At 36.4% G+C, this 18,084-nt stretch overlaps 1 protein-coding gene and 1 pseudogene across 1 annotated transcript; both read right to left on the reverse strand.

Annotated features, from left to right (window-relative positions):
- Window positions 1-2,729: 2,729 nt before the first annotated feature.
- On the reverse strand, window positions 2,730-2,822 carry LOC121376075 (annotated as a pseudogene).
- Window positions 2,823-6,530: 3,708 nt separating this feature from the next.
- On the reverse strand, window positions 6,531-18,018 carry LOC121367856 (patatin-like phospholipase domain-containing protein 4). The gene is made up of 5 exons (XM_041492283.1): window positions 17,792-18,018; window positions 13,694-14,039; window positions 12,705-12,935; window positions 10,948-11,013; window positions 6,531-7,879 (listed from the first exon to the last, which is right to left on the reverse strand). The coding sequence occupies exons 2-5, from the start codon at window positions 13,976-13,978 to the stop codon at window positions 7,538-7,540; spliced, it is 924 nt and encodes a 307-aa protein (XP_041348217.1). The 5' UTR covers window positions 13,979-14,039; window positions 17,792-18,018; the 3' UTR covers window positions 6,531-7,537.
- Window positions 18,019-18,084: the final 66 nt, after the last annotated feature.

Genomic DNA, 18,084 nt, shown 5'->3' on the forward strand with positions numbered 1-18,084 from the left:
GCACATACAAAATATTGTTTTAGATTTATTTCTTTTCCTTCCTTGACGGGGTGCATTTGTTTTGAACATGTGGATCAGCTTCCATAGCTAAAATGAATTGATTTCTTTTCTTCTTCATCCAACACACGCACTCCCCAGACACATTTGGTATTAGGGGCCATTCAAATATATTACTTAACACTCGAGGGGGTGGGTGTAGGTCAAAACATTATGTAGCGTTACAAGGGGTGGGTGGGTGTATTTAATAGCATTATGTAATGTACTTTTATTTATTTTTTACTAATTTTTTTCCCAATAAACATGTCACAGTTACATTTGACAAAAATAACGTCACTTAATATTTGAACGGCCCATTAAAGTGACAGACCCTAATTTTTAAACCCTAAGTGTATTTTTCACTATTACAGCAGTTTTTAATCACTGAAATCAAACATTACTTCCATTTGGTTGTTGAAATTATCTATTTCTGGTGTTTCCAATACCTCAAAATGCAATTTTCAATTATTTTTTTTTAAAACGGCTTGTAACTTTATAAAGATGTCTTACACAAGTGTAAGTCAACCAAATTTAGTGTCCACTTCCACCGACTGAAACTAGGGTCTGTGACTTTAAGCTGCATGAATATTCATATCATTACAACACACATTTTGGCACAAAATCTTTGATGAATCAACTGATGATGTGAATCATGTTTTCTCTCCGTAAGTTATCTTGTGATAAACCTAGTTTTAGGAATTAGTTAGAATTTTGTCATCAATCATCAGTTAGAACAGGCCTGGTGCTTATAAAACTTTAGATTCGAGACCAATAGAGTCTGAGACACTAATGTCATGGCAACGCCATACAAACTGTATGAGTTTGACATCATTAGAGATCGAGTCTAGACTCGAGACTAATAGAGTCTGAGACACTAATGTCATGGCAACGCCATACAAACTGTATGAGTTTGACATCATTAGAGATCGAGTCTAGACTCGAGACTAATAGAGTCTGAGACACTAATGTCATGGCAACGCCATACAAACTGTATGAGTTTGACATCATTAGAGATCGAGTCTAGACTCGAGACTAATAGAGTCTGAGACACTAATGTCATGGCAACGCCATACAAACTGTATGAGTTTGACATCATTAGAGATCGAGTCTAGACTCGAGACTAATAGAGTCTGAGACACTAATGTCATGACAACGCCATACAAACTGTATGAGTTTGACATCATTAGAGATCGAGTCTGGACACTAAAGGTTTTATAAGCACAGGCCCTGGTCTGCAATAACCCATCAACTTTACGATCACACAGTTGTTGATAATATGTATGTACTTAGGAAGAATTTCATTTATAAGGACTGTGCATGCACCTATTGTCCTGTTCACAGGGATAGACCCTACAAATTACACATTATAACTTTTAATAGCTAGTCAATACATATTGTTTTTTATTCAGCTGATTTTACATATATGCATGACATTGTATATTTCTTCCTGTAGACTGTAGGTATAATTAGTTTTTAAAATTTCCCGATGATTGATTATATAATTATGGATTCCATAATCAATTATCAGATTAGTAGACCCCAACTAATCAATTTTCAATTGTAATGAAAAAGTTAAAAAGCTTGTTTTGTTTAACAACACCACTAGAGCAGATTTATTTATTAGTTATTGGCTATTGGATGTCAAATATTTGGTCATTTTTGACATTTAGTCTTAGAGAAAACCTGCTACATTTTTCCATTAGTAGCAAGTGATTTTTTATATGCCCCATCCAACAGACAGGATAGTACAGCCTTTGATATACCAGCGATGGTGCACTGACTGGAAGGAGAAATAGCCCAATGAGCCCACCAATGGGGATCGATCCTAGACTGACCGTGCATCAGGCGAACATTTTACCACTGGGTTATGCCCTGCCATTGTAATGAATACAATGCTAGACAAAACTCAGTTTACATGCTACGAAATTCTCTGTTATGTAATAGCAAGAGCACCGTAATATTTTCTCAGTTATTTATTTATTAAATGAATGTTTAATGACACCCCAGCACAAAAATACACATCGGCCATTGAGTGTCACAAAAGGTAATAATGTTACATGTATCTCAGAAGCATTTTTTGTCTTGTCAACCTAAAAATATGGTAATAGCGCACTCCCAACTGTTTGATGAATAGAAGCTGCTTTCAGCCCTGTCGGTCCTTGTATTTGAATATTACTATAAAGATTCAAAAATTGTCCAATGTGCGCTTATTTTTTATAATATGTGCAAGCTTTTTGAAAGTTATTGATCAGTTATTTATTATATATGATTTAAACATTTTATCCCCAATCATTAATATTTTAAAATAGAAAATCAGCTAATTTGATTAGTTACAGAACTGGGTTTTTTTGGTGCAGAAAAATAATGTCACAGATTGCAGCTCAGTTTGTTGTGATTTTTTACCCCCATTGGGTGAGGCCACTCAGTCTGTTATGATTTTTGATCTTGGTAATTACTATAAATTTGGCAACTAGTTTAATTTGATAACATCTTCATCTCTCACATACACCCACATTGACAAACAAACAATACTAATATTTTTTAAAATAAAATACTCCCATCCCCAAAATAATAATCCCATAAACATTACGGTGTGATATACACGTATGACTTTGTGAGTTTGAGACAAACTTGGGTATAAATGAATGTTTAACAAGACACATTTACCCAGCATCCAGTAAGTGTCTTAACATACAGAACTGTCTCACTTCATTCGATCGATCGTCAGTGTTACTCGACGTCTTGGCGATACATACTATAGAAATGATCCCTAAAAGTATGATCACTTCATTCAGAGACAACACAATGTCACACAAGAAAGACATTCCTTCAGTTTAGCAGCAATGGTTCTTTTACATGTAAATATGCACGGCCAAGACAGAACATACCACGTTTTGATCTCCAAGTCAACAGGAATGTTTAGCGACACCTCAGCACTAACATAAAACATTTGCTACTGGGTGTCAGCCAAACGCATATAAATTAATATATACATGTATTAAAAAACAAGAATTCTATGGAATTACTTGTCTTGCCTATCATAAATGTTTTCGGTACACTATGTTGAATATCAACAGGTGTAACTATAAACCAGGTTTTATTGATCTACGACTTGCAGTTTGTGAGAAACTGAGGTAAACGCAAAACCTTTATCGTCAAACGTGAAGGTAAAAGTTGATGCTATCATCATCTATCCCCGCTGTCATCTATCACTGCTGTCATCTATCACTGCTGTCATTTATCCCCGCTGTCATCTATCCCCCGCTGTCATCTATCACTGCTGTCATCTATCCCCTGCTGTCATCTATCCCCTGCTGTCATCTAACCCCGCTGTCATCTAACCCTGCTGTTATCGGAAAGTAATACCTGTATCTCACCTTTTCACTTCCCCAAGGCGAGACATAATCAGTTGAATTCAATGGAATGTACAAGTTCGTCACAACCATTTTGTGGGATTTATCCAGGAATGTTTCACCAGGGTCCCATGTCTGATGGATTGGATACATTAGTTTGAGTAAATCGTAATTGTGAGAAAAAACATTCAGGCCATTGAATGCTGCAGTACACCACTGTTAAATTAATTTATTACAACAGACATCATTAAATACGGGAATTTTTAGTACAGAAATTGGGAATTTTCAGTTCCCCTTTCTTTTGGGAAGAGGCCTACATGTACATGTATGTTCGGACAGACAAAAAGCCTGAATACATCCCTGATTTTACCTGGAAACTATATTACAAAATCTTAGGTAACCGGAAGTCAGTTCACATGATATCTAACCAGGTAACTGATTATTCAGTTACACTTAAAGAGCGGTCTATTTGATACTTTGGTAAAGTGACTTTCAGAATGAGTAATGGTTAACCAAGAAACTGACTGGTGGTTCACGTGAAATATTGTGCCCCGTTTTTCTCACTATTTGTATGACAAATGCTGTTCTAAATGTAACAAAGTACTGGGATGTAAGGCACTATTTGCTACATCGTTTGATAAGCCACTTGCATGTATCCATACAGTGTTATAACAGTGTGAGCTGATAAGAAAATATTCATCTTTTGACAAGCCACTTGCATGTATCCATACAATGTTATAACAGTGTGCGGTGAAAATATTCAAAATGTATACCATAATCATCCATACATACATGTACAATTCATTTATAATGTAATAAGTGGAACACATTTTGAAGCAACATTAGAAATGTTTTTGTTTAACTATAAAGAAACACAAAACACTAAATTTAACAATGGAGCTTCATACAATAAAAATCATTAAAAATGTGTAAGAAATAACTAAATGCATATAACAATGTGATCAAGTAAATATGGCTTTACACAAACCTCATTCCTATATACACAAATACACAACACCACGTAACGATATCGTTTTCCTTTGACATCTGAAAAGGAGTACAGCGAGAAACTAGCTGGAACTCGGACCATTTCTAAGAACAGTCTGTGGTGTTTAATAGAATACATTTAATTCCATTTATGGGCAACTTTGCATGTGACAATATGCCACTCCTAAGTTTGTGACAAATGGAAACTGTATCACGTCAGTTATAAACTCAATAATACAGTAAACCTATTAACTACAATCATGTGGTCTGTACTTTTTTCAAAAATCTTTGTAGCCCAGAGACAAGTGTAACCAAACATCTGTTCCAAACCTGACTTCCATGCTTGATCTAACCTGTATTGCCAACGTGATGTCTATATTTTTCACACGTTGGGTCCATCCTCCATTCAAAATGTAAAATTTTTAAAACATGTCTGACCAAAGCTCTAATTGAAATTTTAAATCTGGGCCCACATTTTCGAAGCAATCTTAATGCTATGAAATCGTCCAACCATCTTAAGTGTGTGCTGTAGAGACAGTTTTACAATTCCATAGCATTAACATATCTTCGAAAATCCCTAGCCTGGTTTTCAGGTTTGACTCAACCTCTTGCATGCATTCTCCCTATGCTTGAAATATATTTATAATATACTTGATACGGCCTTTATCTGGCTCCAGTCTGTAGTCAGTAAATGATGAGCGTGTTACATGTGTTTGGTATCAAATTCACACCATGAGATTCCTATTAGCATACATACAGGTTTGCTTACAAAACATTCACCTTACTCTTCAGCTTCAAAGAAAAGTTTTGAGAAGAGAGCAAAATTCATGCCTATTACAATGAGTACTAATTTTGTTTAATGAATATGATGCCACACAAAGGAAAAGAAAAATGATGGAATGAATGAAAGCAACATATATACATTATGCAGCAGCAAATATGATTTCTCAACTTTGAAAACAAAATTCATCGCGCTTTTCACATAAAAGAGACTGCATTTTATTTGAACTGTTGATATGTATACTTATATATGACTCTATTGTTGATATGTATACTTATATATGACTCTATTGTTGATATGTATACTTATATATGACTCTATTGTTGATATGTATACTTATATATGACTCTATTGTGGTGAAGTTTTTAGTTTTAAAGGATCATTTCAGCTTTTGTTTTTAAAGGGGTATCACATGCTACTAAACATATTGCATCTTGTGTAATTAGTTCACCGTTTAACCGGAATAAACAATCAGGACACATGAACGTGCAGGTCGTAACAATCTATTATGGGTAAACTGAAGTCCATTTTATTAGTGTAACTACTTTTTTAAAATTGTACTTTGTGAAAATGATGGTTTTTGCTTAGAATCATACATTCTATCCTTTAATTGACACCGTGACTGTATTATGTAAATATTTCTATATTAGAAATTGTTTACAACATGTCATATTAACAGCAGTACAACACCGTGACTGTATTATGTAAATATTTCTATATTAGAAATTGTTTACAACATGTCATATTAACAGCAGTACAACACTTTAATTGACACCGTGACTGTATTATGTAAATATTTCTATATTAGAAATTGTTTACAACATGTCATATTAACAGCAGTACAACACTGTGACTGTATTATGTAAATATTTCTATATTAGAAATTGTTTACAACATGTCATATTAACAGCAGTACAACACTTAAGTTAAAGGTCTTGTCTGGAGATGAAACAAACAACTGGACCACGAAATGAAGATTTCTGTCAACACCTTTCAATACACCAAAACAAGACTTCCACGGATTAAAATGTCTTGCCTACCTTAAACCTATTCGGTGTTGCTGAAAGTTGCATTGGTAGCAGTTCATCTCAATGCATATTAAAAAAAAAATGAACAAAGAAATTAAACTCTTAAAAAATTCAATTAAAAAACATTCCATAAAGATTCAATTTAATAAAATTCAAATGTATTTTTTAACATGCATTGTGATGAACATGCACAGATGTAACTATGGTAGATCCTGAAATTAATGTGATCATAATATTAATGCGAAAAATGCGAGATTGCGTTATTCACATTAATAATATGACGCAATTATTTCTATGTTTTTGTCTATGTGCCCCATGTTATTAAAACAAATCAAAGATTAAAATTCTAATATATTCATAACACAGGTCAGGTCAGAGAGTTTAACGTGCACATTCAGAGCAAACTGTTGTAGCGCATGCCTATCCTGGGTGCAGGCCTCAGTTGGTTCCTCCGTCCAGGACAGGATTTATAACACACAACTGGAAAACAATTCATCGTTGACGAGACAGACTAGTTGTCCAATAGTTCAGCAAGCTGCCAACCACGTGTGATGATTGCAGGGTCTTTGGCCACCCTGTCAATAGCCAACATGATCCATCGTGCGTCAGTGTGTTTTAGCACGCTAATCCTGAGGTTGACGGTTTCTTTGTTTTCACTGTTCATGTTTGATGCATCTTTGTCGGCATACCACTGGGTGAACTGTTCTTTCATTATGACTTTGAAATCACCATTCACAGATAAAGATAGTTGTAATAGTACATACATGTATCCTAATTTTTAGCCAGATTTAGCTAAATCTACACATTACGTAAATGGTTGCTAAAAACATATGCTTTGAGTTGATCTCACCAAAATCATAAGGGACTAAACAGGGTAATTGATGTATACACAGACATGTTAGTGAGTTGATCTCATTGAAGAGACCTTTAACTAGGATTTAACAGAAAAGTAATATTTCATGTCGCATTTTAGTATGCTCACCTTCACTTGCATTAATTTAGGGACGTGTTAATTTCAGGATTTACAGTATACAGTTGATCCAGGACTTATAGTTGATGAGAAATTGAGCTAAATGTGAAACTTTAATGTTGAGCGAAATGCAAAAATGTATACAATCATCACCCAGGAAAAGTAATACCTACATGTTGCCTGTTTACTGTGTAAAGACGAGACCCAACGTTCTGATGTAACAGTTATCACAGCGATAAAACCTCAAGGTGTGCCACGACAAACAGACATGTTAAACAGTCGATTCATACTGTCGTATGTGGTGTTTCTTAAACAGTTGATTCATACTGTCGCATGTGGTGTTTCTTAAACAGTTGATTCATACTGTCGCACGTGGTGTTTCTTAAACAGTTGATTCATACTGTCGTACATGGTGTTTCTTATATGGCTTCACTGGCGCCACTTCAAACCAGCCTTCTTTACGCAAAAACTTCCCGGTATCCCTCTGACCGTACTCAAAATATTTCTGCAGTGTTCGCTGTGAAGGTGGGAAAAAGGCATGTGAGCCACGGATAATATTGTTCTTGTTTATTTGGTAGTCTTGGTTACCAAAGCGAACAAACCTGCCTTTCCCGATCTTGTCAATGGGTGATATGTCTTGGCCTCCGGAAAACGGAGAAACATGAACAGTGCGGCCTCCAAGGAAGTCTGGCAGATTGTTGGAGAAGCCTCCATCCATATATTTCTAAAAAGACAGGTTATGATAAGATTAACTACAAGTACATTTTATCTCGCCTTCATGTAAAGTCTCTAATTTCATTGGTTATTTAGCCTTGAAAAAAAACCCTTATACCCCGTATGGGCGGAGTCAAATCTCTTATACCTCACCTGTAACATTGGACTGTTGTTATTGAATTAATGCACTATGCAAAAATTTGTCTGTTACCAACGTAAATAAAACATGGCTGTCAAACTATTTACCAACCACTCGGAAAATGAAATTGAAGAAAAGCGTGCATTTCAGTGTGGGGAAGCAATGTAATAATACAGCTAATTTTGAATTTGAATGACATCAGTATTCCAATGGCGTCACTTTACATCTCCTTACAATAACACTAAAATGGGTACATAACGTTGCTACTGAATTTATTTTTGTTTGAACATTATTAATGCATATGGATGTGTTTGAAGAAAATCTTATAATTAAACATGTTGGCTCGGGGTACAAAAGTATACAGAGGGTATAAAAGTCCATCAACCCCTTGTGATGCTTATAAATATTTTAAGTATATTATAACATTCTGAATATTTGTGTTTGTTTTGTTTAACGACACCACTAGAGCACATTGATTTATTAATCATTTGCTGTTGGAAATGGTAATTCTGACATATAGTCTTAGAGAGAAAACCTGCTACATTTTTCCATTAGTAGCAAGGGATCTTTTATATGCATCATCCCACAGCCTTTGATATACCAGTCGTGGCGCACTGGATGGAACGAAAAATAGCCCAATGGGCCCACCGACGGAGATCGACCCCAAACCGACCATGCATCACGTGAGCGCTTTACCACTGGGCTATGTCCTGCCCCAATTCTGAATCAGGACATTTTATAATCATCAAACTTTGTTACTGCTATCAAGTTTCATGAACTGAACATATATGTGGCAATATATAATTTCAACACAGACAGGGAATAAAAATAACAAGCATGTTCCCAACCAGATCCAACAAATGTTTGTATCTCCCACATTCAAGGGTCATAACTCTTTTAAAAATGTGTAAATCACCATTACAGTCAAACCTGATCTTAACAGTACATGATAAAGCTATCCACAAAAATTCTAGCTCAATATCTTTAGGCATTGCAAAAAACAAGTCAGGAAAATAAATTTGTTTCTCCTAAAACAAGTGCACCTGCTTGACATAATACAGTGTATACACATAACCAATAGTTTAAAGTTTTGTTTTTGTTTAACGACATCACTAGAGCAGGCCATAGGATTTCAAGTTTCATGGGAAACACTTTTTCAGTTCCGTGTCTTGTAATCATGAGAACCGATTGGAAACGTTTTAGGTTCCATGAAAACAAGTCATGGGAACCCATTTATAATACCAATGATTTAAATTATCACAAAAATTGGTGCAAACAGAATAGGAAGGAAATGGTTTATTTAACAGTGCACCAACACATTTTATTTACGGTTATATGGTGTCAGACATATGGTTAAGGACTCGATATAAAGTTGATTTTCGACATGCCCTCTCCATCATACACATGTTGTTGTGATTTTGACAGCAAAATAAAAAGAATAGTTTAGGCCTATATAATTTCCTCCTGTAAGCTAACCACATGAAATAGTGGGGCCTAATCAATTGTCACCTTCAGTACCACATGAAATAGTGGGGCCTAATCAATTGTCACCTTCAGTACCACATGAAATAGTGGGGCCTAATCAATTGTCACCTTCAGTCCCACATGAAATAGTGGGGCCTAATCAATTGTCACCTTCAGTACCACATGAAATAGTGGGGCCTAATCAATTGTGACCTTCAGTACCACATGAAATAGTGGGGCCTATTCAATAGTCACCTTCAGTACCACATGAAATAGTGGGGCCTAATCAATTGTCACCTTCAGTACCACATGAAATAGTGGGGCCTAATCAATTGTCACCTTCAGTACCACATGAAATAGTGGGGCCTATTCAATAGTCACCTTCAGTACCACATGAAATAGTGGGGCCTAATCAATTGTCACCTTCAGTACTCAACAACATGCGTGACGTCCACTTTAATTTGTCAAGTTCAGTGTCAGTAATCAGGAGGTTAAATATTTTCTACAATATTATATTTGATTTAAATACTAGTTTTTGACCCCTATATTCAAGAGATCTATACACAACAAATAATTAGTGCCAATGATTTTCGTTCAAATGTGTAAAGCGTTTGACATGAGCACGTGTTGGAACTCTGATTTGGGTTTACCTCAACCGGAATACTGAGAACGTTCGGTTAACACAACAATCCGAATCGGGTCTTGTGTCAAACATACTCTTTAGTAGTGTGATACCAGAAACATAATTTTTAAAAACATAATTATATATTATATATTATTTTCGTTGAAAAGTTGTACTCAATATAATAATCATGAGAAATGAAATTTCGGTTCCATGATTTTAGTTACAGTACTGGAAACGATTGTTACTGTGAAATTCAGAAAGCCTGCTAGAACATACTGATTAATTAATCATCAGCTACTTGCTAGAACATACTGATTAATTAATCAACCACTACATTTTTTCATTAACAGCAAGGGATCTTTTATATGCACCTTCTTATAGACAGGAAAGCACATACCACAGCTTTTGACCAGAAAAAACCCATTCAGTTGAATGGATCCACCTAGGTGATACGATCCTGCGACACAAGCACCTCAGGTGAGCGCTCCACCAACTGAGCTACATCCCGCCCACATGACTAATAGGGTTACCCCAGTGTTCGAAATAAACACTTGTTGTTTTGTCCTTATAAGTGAAAATCTGCTCGGACAAGCAAAATATACCTCAATGGTTGTCCAGTGGACAAGTAAAATGTTCAGCGCAGTTTCATTTTGAGCAGAAACACAGTCCTTGTACTTGAATGAAATAAAACATTTGACAAGTGAAAATATAAAAGTAGATTTTACAATGTACTTGTCCTGTGGACAAATGAAAAACTCTGCTTATTTCTATCGCTGTTATGTAACCTGTACACTAGGCTAATTTCGATGCCTGCACCTGCCTGACATGATAACCATGTAAACAGTCTCACCTGTCCTCGCAGAGTCGGGGCATTCGTTGACGAGTAGAAAGGAATGTAGCTGCTTGCCAACAGAGTCTAGGAAGAATAGAAACATTTGAACAATGAACAGAAACAATAGTCACCAATCATTATTACTATTAAGGGCCCCGTTTTATGAAGTGATCTTAGTGAAAGGAAGGAAGGAAATGTTTTATTTAACGACACACTCAACACATTTTATTTTCCTTTATATTGCGTCAGACATATGGTTAAGGAACACACAGATATTGAGAGAGGAAACCCGCTGTTGCAATTTCGTGAGCTACTCTTTTCGATTAGCAGCAAGGGAACTTTTTATATGCACCATCTCACAAACAGGATAGTACATACCATGGCCTTTGTTACACCAGCTGTGGAGCACTGGCTGGAACGAGAAATAGCCCAACGGGCCCACCGATGGTAACTGATCCTAAAATTACCGAGCATCAAGTGAGCGCTTTACCACTGGGCTACGTCCCACCCGCAATCTTAGTGCTAAATAACCTTAAGTGTATAAGGACATTATGCACTTAAGGTGATCTTAAGGTTAAGATTGCTCCATAAAATGGGGCCTTGGAAAATATTTACAATCACAACAGTTACTAAGTACTATTAATACTAATATTCAAATCAATATTAAATATAATCACTATATTCATTAATATTACAAACAATATTCACAATCACTATAATTTGAATATTCAGAACAATATTTAACTAAATGTATCATTATAAATTAATACTCAGAACACTATATATACAACAATGTGACTATTCATTAATATTCAGCTATCCAATATCACTGTGGTCAAGAAACAAATAATATATATATTAAAAACTATATTCACGTTCGGTAAACCTAAGTAAAACCCATGCGAACTGACTTTCGGTTACCTAAGATTTTGAAATATTGTCCCCCGAGGAAGCACATAAAAGATTGCTTTGATGCTATTCTGCAGCAAACTTTCTCTCGTTATTTAGACCAATTAAGTGTTGAAATAATTAAGTTAGACACTAAACAGCTGGAATTTATCTTGTACCATGTACTCAGATATCACTACACAGGGTTCAACAAATCAACTCACCCTGGCTAGTGAAAGTTTGGTCTAGGCTAGTAAAAATTATCAACTGAATTACTATAATACATCTATAGGGCACTAGCCGCTTCTGTACAGGCTAGTGACTTTCTCAAATATCTGTCAAACACTGCATTACCAGGGATTCTAGATTATGGTAGTCCCACTCTCATGGCTAGTGATATTCAATGTTGGGCCAGTAAATAATATTATAATTGCCATGCCCGACAGCTAGTGAAAAAAAGTTGTCAAATGCTGCAATTATTTTATTTACATATATGAATATCATGTCCCCACCCCCCACCCCCATCTTAGTGTTTATAAGCTTTATTTCCCTCTTTAAGTGACATATCCGATTATTACTATTAATTTTTTAAATCACTGATCCCATGGCTAGCGGATTTTATAAAAAATCTAGAAGCCCTGGCATTACACAGAATTTCTTTCCATTTTGTCTAATTTCCATTAGGAAATTACAATGTATGGGTATTCCAAATATGATCAAATGAAGGGAGTGTTTAAAATATACTATTTACAGAAGATAAAATAATCTGGCTTTATTTACATTTATATTACCTGTAACAGATCCTCCCTGGAATCAAACATTTGTCGATCAGTCCTAACCTGTAACAGATCCTCCCTGGAATCAAACATTCGTCGATCAGTCCTTACCTGTAACAGATCCTCCCTGGAATCAAACTGTGATATAATCTCATTCTTCTTCGTGTCCACGTTTGTCAATGACACAAACAGCCGACCCGAGGCAATCTCATGAGCATTTTCCGGTAGAGTGCTGTCCAGAAACTTGTAAACTGACTTCAGCATGTTGTACCGGGGTGTGAATGAACCAAACGGTTTTGCACGAATCTCCTTGGCAAGATCATAAGTGAAAGTTACAGACTCCTAGGGGAAAAAAAAGAAGAAAAAAAACTTCATTAGCATGGTTGAAAATGTCAATAGGCATAATAATTAAAAATTAAAATCCAGAAACATAGTTCTGTAGGATCTTGAAATGTTAGGAACTACAATTATTAAGCTCTTCATAAAAACCCAAGTATGTTGTAATTAATAACTGAAAATTGGCTAAAAGTAAAACAATTCCAATGCAACACTTAACCCATAGATATTGTTGCGGATGTTTGCAGGACGGGATTTTCCTTTCACTGGACAAAAAATATTTCTATAAATTTTTGTAATAGTTACAAATGCATTAAAAGTACATCGTCAAATTATTTATTCATATGTATCTGGAAGAAAACAGCAGTTGACCATCTAGATTGTAAAAGGATAAATTACAGTTAAAGTGGGTTTTTTTAACGACACCACTAAAGCACACTGATTTATTAATCATTGGCTATTAGATGTCAAACATTTTGGAATTTTTACATAGTCTTAGAGAGGAAATCTGCTACATTTTTTCATTAGTGGCAAGGGATCTTTTATATGCACTATCCCACAGACAGGATAACACATACCACGGCCTTTGATATACCAGTCATAGTGCACTGGCTGGAGCGAGAAATAGCCCAATGGGCCCACCGACGAGGATCGATCCCAAACCGAAGGTGCATCAAGCGAGCGCTTTACCATTAGACTATGTCACATCCCCAAAAGGTTAAATATGAGAACTACTTGAGACTGCTGCCTGCCTTAACTCTTACGTCAAGTTTGTCCTGCGACATGACGAGCAGTGCGGCAGTCAGCGACCCGGACGAGGCCCCCGCAATCTTCTCCACACTCTCCAGGAACGTCCGGCCGTGCTTCATCAGCGCCGACGCCACTCCTAGGTGATACATTCCCAGAATGCCACACCCACACATCGAAAGATTCAGTTTTGGTGGCATCTTAGGCACTATCTTTTGATACTGACCCAGTCTCCAGGATGGAGCGTGACGGCTGTGGCGTGTTCGGCTGTGAGATCTCCTGTCAGGACTACTGGTCGCCATAGTTAGTTTTTACACCAAATCAATGATTAAATCTGACAAGGACAAAATCTGCAGCAACATTCTGAAAACAAAAACAATGACAGCTGATTTTAACACACACACACACATACAAAATACATACCGACGGTAACGATATTCGACAGATTAAAAATTAACTGGTTTAAAAATGTTATCTGTAACAATTCCTCCAGTTTAGATGATGGAATTGGTGTAAATATGTTGGTGTTACAGGCCATAGGATTTCAAATTTAATGGAAAACACTTTTGGTTCCGTGCCTTGTGAGCACAGGAACCCATCGGAAAATGTTTTTAAGTTCCATGAAAACAAGTCATGGGAACCCATTTTTAATACCAATTATCATTGATTTAAATTATCGCAAAATTCGATTAGCAGCAAGGGATCTTTTTATATGGATCATCTCACAAACAGGATACTGGATAGTACATACCATGGCCTTTGTTAGACCAGCTGTGGAGAACTGGCTGGAATGAGAAATAGCCCAACGGGCCCACCGATCCTAAACTGACCGAGCATCAAGTGAGCGCTTTACCACTGGGCTACGTCCCACCCGCAATCTTAGTGCTAAATAACCGTAAGTGCATAAGGACATTATGCACTTAAGGTGATCTTAAGGTTAAAATGGGACCGTGAACAATATTTACAATCACAACAGTTACTAAGTACTATTAATACTAATATTCAAATCAATATTAAATATAATCACTATATTCATTAATATTACAAACAATATTCACAATCACTATAATTTGAATATTCAGAACAATATTTAACTATCATTATAAATTAATACTCAGAACACTATACAACAATGTGACTATTCATTAATATTCAGCTATCCAATATCACTGTGGTCAAGAAACATAAATAATATATATATTAAAAACTATATTCACGTTCGGTAAACCTAAGTAAAACCCATGCGAACTGACTTTCGGTTACCTAAAATTTTGAAATATTGTCCCCTGAGGAAGCACATAAAAGATTGCTTGATGCTATTCTGCAGCAAACTTTCACTCGTTATTTAGACCAATTAAGTGTTGAAATAATTAAGTTAGACACTAAATAGCTGGAATTTATCGTGTACGATGTACTCAGATATCACTACACAGGGTTCAACAAATTAACTCACCCTGGCTAGTGAAAGTTTGGTCTAGGCTAGTAAAAATTATCAACTGAATTACTATAATACATCTATAGGGCACTAGCCGCTTCTGTACAGGCTAGTGACTTTCTCAAATATCTGTCAAACACTGCATTACCAGGGATTCTAGATTATGGTAGTCCCACTCTCATGGCTAGTGATATTCAATGTTGGGCCAGTAAATAATATTATAATTGCCATGCCCGACAGCTAGTGAAAAAAAGTTGTCAAATGCTGGAATTATTTTATTTACATAAATGAATATCATGTCCCCACCCCCCACCCCCATCTTAGTGTTTTTAAGCTTTATTTCCCTCTTTAAGTGACATATCCGATTATGTTTTTTTTTCCTCTAAAATTACACAGAGTGATGCTACTTGAACTTCAAACTTCCAAGTTATTTCTATTAACTTTTTCAGTAATTGCTATTTACCAGCCTCGGTGGCATCGTGGTTAGGCCATCGGTCTACAGGCTGGTACGTACTGGGTTCGAATCCCAGTCGAGGCATGGGATTTTTAATCCAGATACTGACTCCAAACTCCGAGTGAGTGCTCCGCAAGGCTCCAACCAGTGATCCATAACTGGTTCAACAAAGGCCACGGTTTGTGCTATCCTGCCTGTGGGAAGCACAAATAAAAGATCCCTTGCTGCTACTAGTAATCGGAAAGAGTAGCCCATTTAGTGGCAACAGCGGGTTTCTCTCAAAATCTGTGCGGTCATTAACCATATGTCTGATGCCATATAACCGTAAATAAAATGTGTTGAGTGTTTTGTTAAATAAATCATTTCTTTCTTTAATTGCTATTTTCCAAATTCTGACCATTTTCAATGCTAACCCCCTCCCTCCCCCAACCCCAGCGGTTGCAAAACGAAGTACTAGTAGGCGTTGGAACTGACAGAGTAGGAGTTGGGAGTTTATCGAGAGCTACAGACACTCAGTAATGGGGGCACACGGGGGAGGGGAGGCTCTATGGGCCGGAGTCTGTTACCACAGAAGTGTGCAATGTAGTCCACTTGTAATGCATATAGTTGGTGAAATTGTTGGCCCAAGAATAAAACAAGTATGACTCTGTGGTTTTCTGTTTAAAAAAAAGAGCTATTTTCCGTTTCATGTTTTTGTAAATTCCCTTTCATTTCCGTTTCAGACTACAATATATAATTAACAATTGAACTAACACAAGTTGTGACAAATTAAAGGGTCCGAAAATTGACTCAGTGACTGGTGTCGACATGCGTCGCTATTTCTCATTATATCCAAGTAAGCCTACATATTAATAGCGAAAAATCACATCAGGAGCAAAGGCTACAATTATAATAACTACATAAAGCATGATTGTCCAACAATTAAGTGCACTGCTTTATTCAACGAGGCTTAGCGTTCACAAAACGTAAACATTTATTTATTTTATCATCTCTTTGACAGTCTAACGTCGTCTGCAAATTGAAGTATGCGCATGACACAGCGGAAATAAAGTAACATTGCAACGTTCAGCCAGCCATTTTTTTTCTAAACGTTTGCAAACATATTTTGACTGGTAGTTCCCGAAATGGTCAATCGATTTAATGTGTAGCGTAAAAATCTGTCTTCCGAGACAAGCGTTAGCGACAAACCGCTGGCTAAATTTACTCCTAGAAAAAAAAAACGGTCCCATCTGCGCAGGCGCAACAGACTAAGCAGTAAACCAGCCACAAGTTCAGTCAGCAAACGTTTCGCTAACGTTCGCGAAGTATTTGATTGGTTCCCAATGTGACCATTTGGTTTACCGTGAAGCGCATAATCCAGTCTAGCGTTTGCCAATAGTACTGCGCGCGGGTCAATCGTCAGTTTTACAGCGTGTGGCAATAGTAAAATAGTATTAATTTTTTTTAACTTCGTGGAAAATCGTAATTCCGTTTCCAAATGTAAATTCCCGTTTCATAATGGGAATTCCGTCCGTTTTCCGCGATGGTATAAAATCACTGGGTCTACTGTGCATATGAATCAAAACAAAATATATTTTTAAAACAAAGGCAATGAGCAGTAATGGACGCTGTATTCGTGGGAAACTCAGTTTTCCTGAAGAAATTAGCCCATAGAAGCTGAGCTATACATTCAGACAAGAAGCAAGAAAATATGAACTGGAGTCTGAGCAACTGTGGCGAAAATAGACGTTAGAAATGAGGGTAGTAAACGTCTGTCCCGGACCCAATCACTGTATGGCGAAGTCAAAGATAGTGCCCGAGAGAGACGTGCTTGAACCTTAATTGGATATAGGCACGTTAATATGATTATATGTTATCCAATCCCAATCAAGTTACTTTGGCTTGTTGCGCTTCAGTTGGCTAATCGAAATGAGTAGCCCATGAATGATGGAAGTGGCGACAACGGGTTTCCTCTCTCAATATGTGTATGGTCTGACGCCATATAACCGTAAATAAAGTTTGATGAGTGCATCGTTAAATAAAACATGTCCTTCATTCCTTCCTTTGAAGTTTTGTTTTCTTTTTAACAGAAAAAAAGTCGACGTATTTAAACGGTCTTATTTAGTTATTACCATACCTCCAGCTTGGTGCATGCTTCGATATATGAATTGTGTACATGAACCGGGAGTCCCTATCCAGAAACAAACAATAACGTCTAAAAATAATGATTACAAGTAAGAGGCTTACACTTTACAGCGAATGCAATTACAAACATTTCCGGAAGCGGTCACCCGAAATATGCCAAAAACCTGGTTTTTGGCGTTTTTGGCATATTTACAATCAAAAAACCTTTTCGCAATCAAAAAACCTCACAAAAACCACAATTATGCCAAAATCGTATCCAACAAGGGTTTTTTATATACTTTATTGACAGTTTATCAATATTATATGATTTACATGAAGCACAAATATTGTTGTCAGACCTAAACATATGCATACGTCCGTTTCCGCCTTGTTTGTAAAATGCGGAACAGGACGGA

The sequence above is a fragment of the Gigantopelta aegis genome, chromosome 1 (assembly GCF_016097555.1).
Source record: "Gigantopelta aegis isolate Gae_Host chromosome 1, Gae_host_genome, whole genome shotgun sequence".
In the NCBI taxonomy this organism is placed as follows: Eukaryota; Metazoa; Mollusca; class Gastropoda; order Neomphalida; family Peltospiridae; genus Gigantopelta; species Gigantopelta aegis.

Coding starts and splice junctions, on each gene's coding strand:
- LOC121367856 (XM_041492283.1), bottom strand. CDS start 13,978: ATGGCGACCAGTAGTCCTGACAGGAGATCTCACAGCCGAACACGCCAC. Junction 12,936..13,693: donor TGTCGCAGGACAAACTTGAC/GTAAGAGTTAAG, acceptor TTTTTCCCCTAG/GAGTCTGTAACTTTCACTTA. Junction 11,014..12,704: donor CCAGGGAGGATCTGTTACAG/GTAAGGACTGAT, acceptor TATTCTTCCTAG/ACTCTGTTGGCAAGCAGCTA.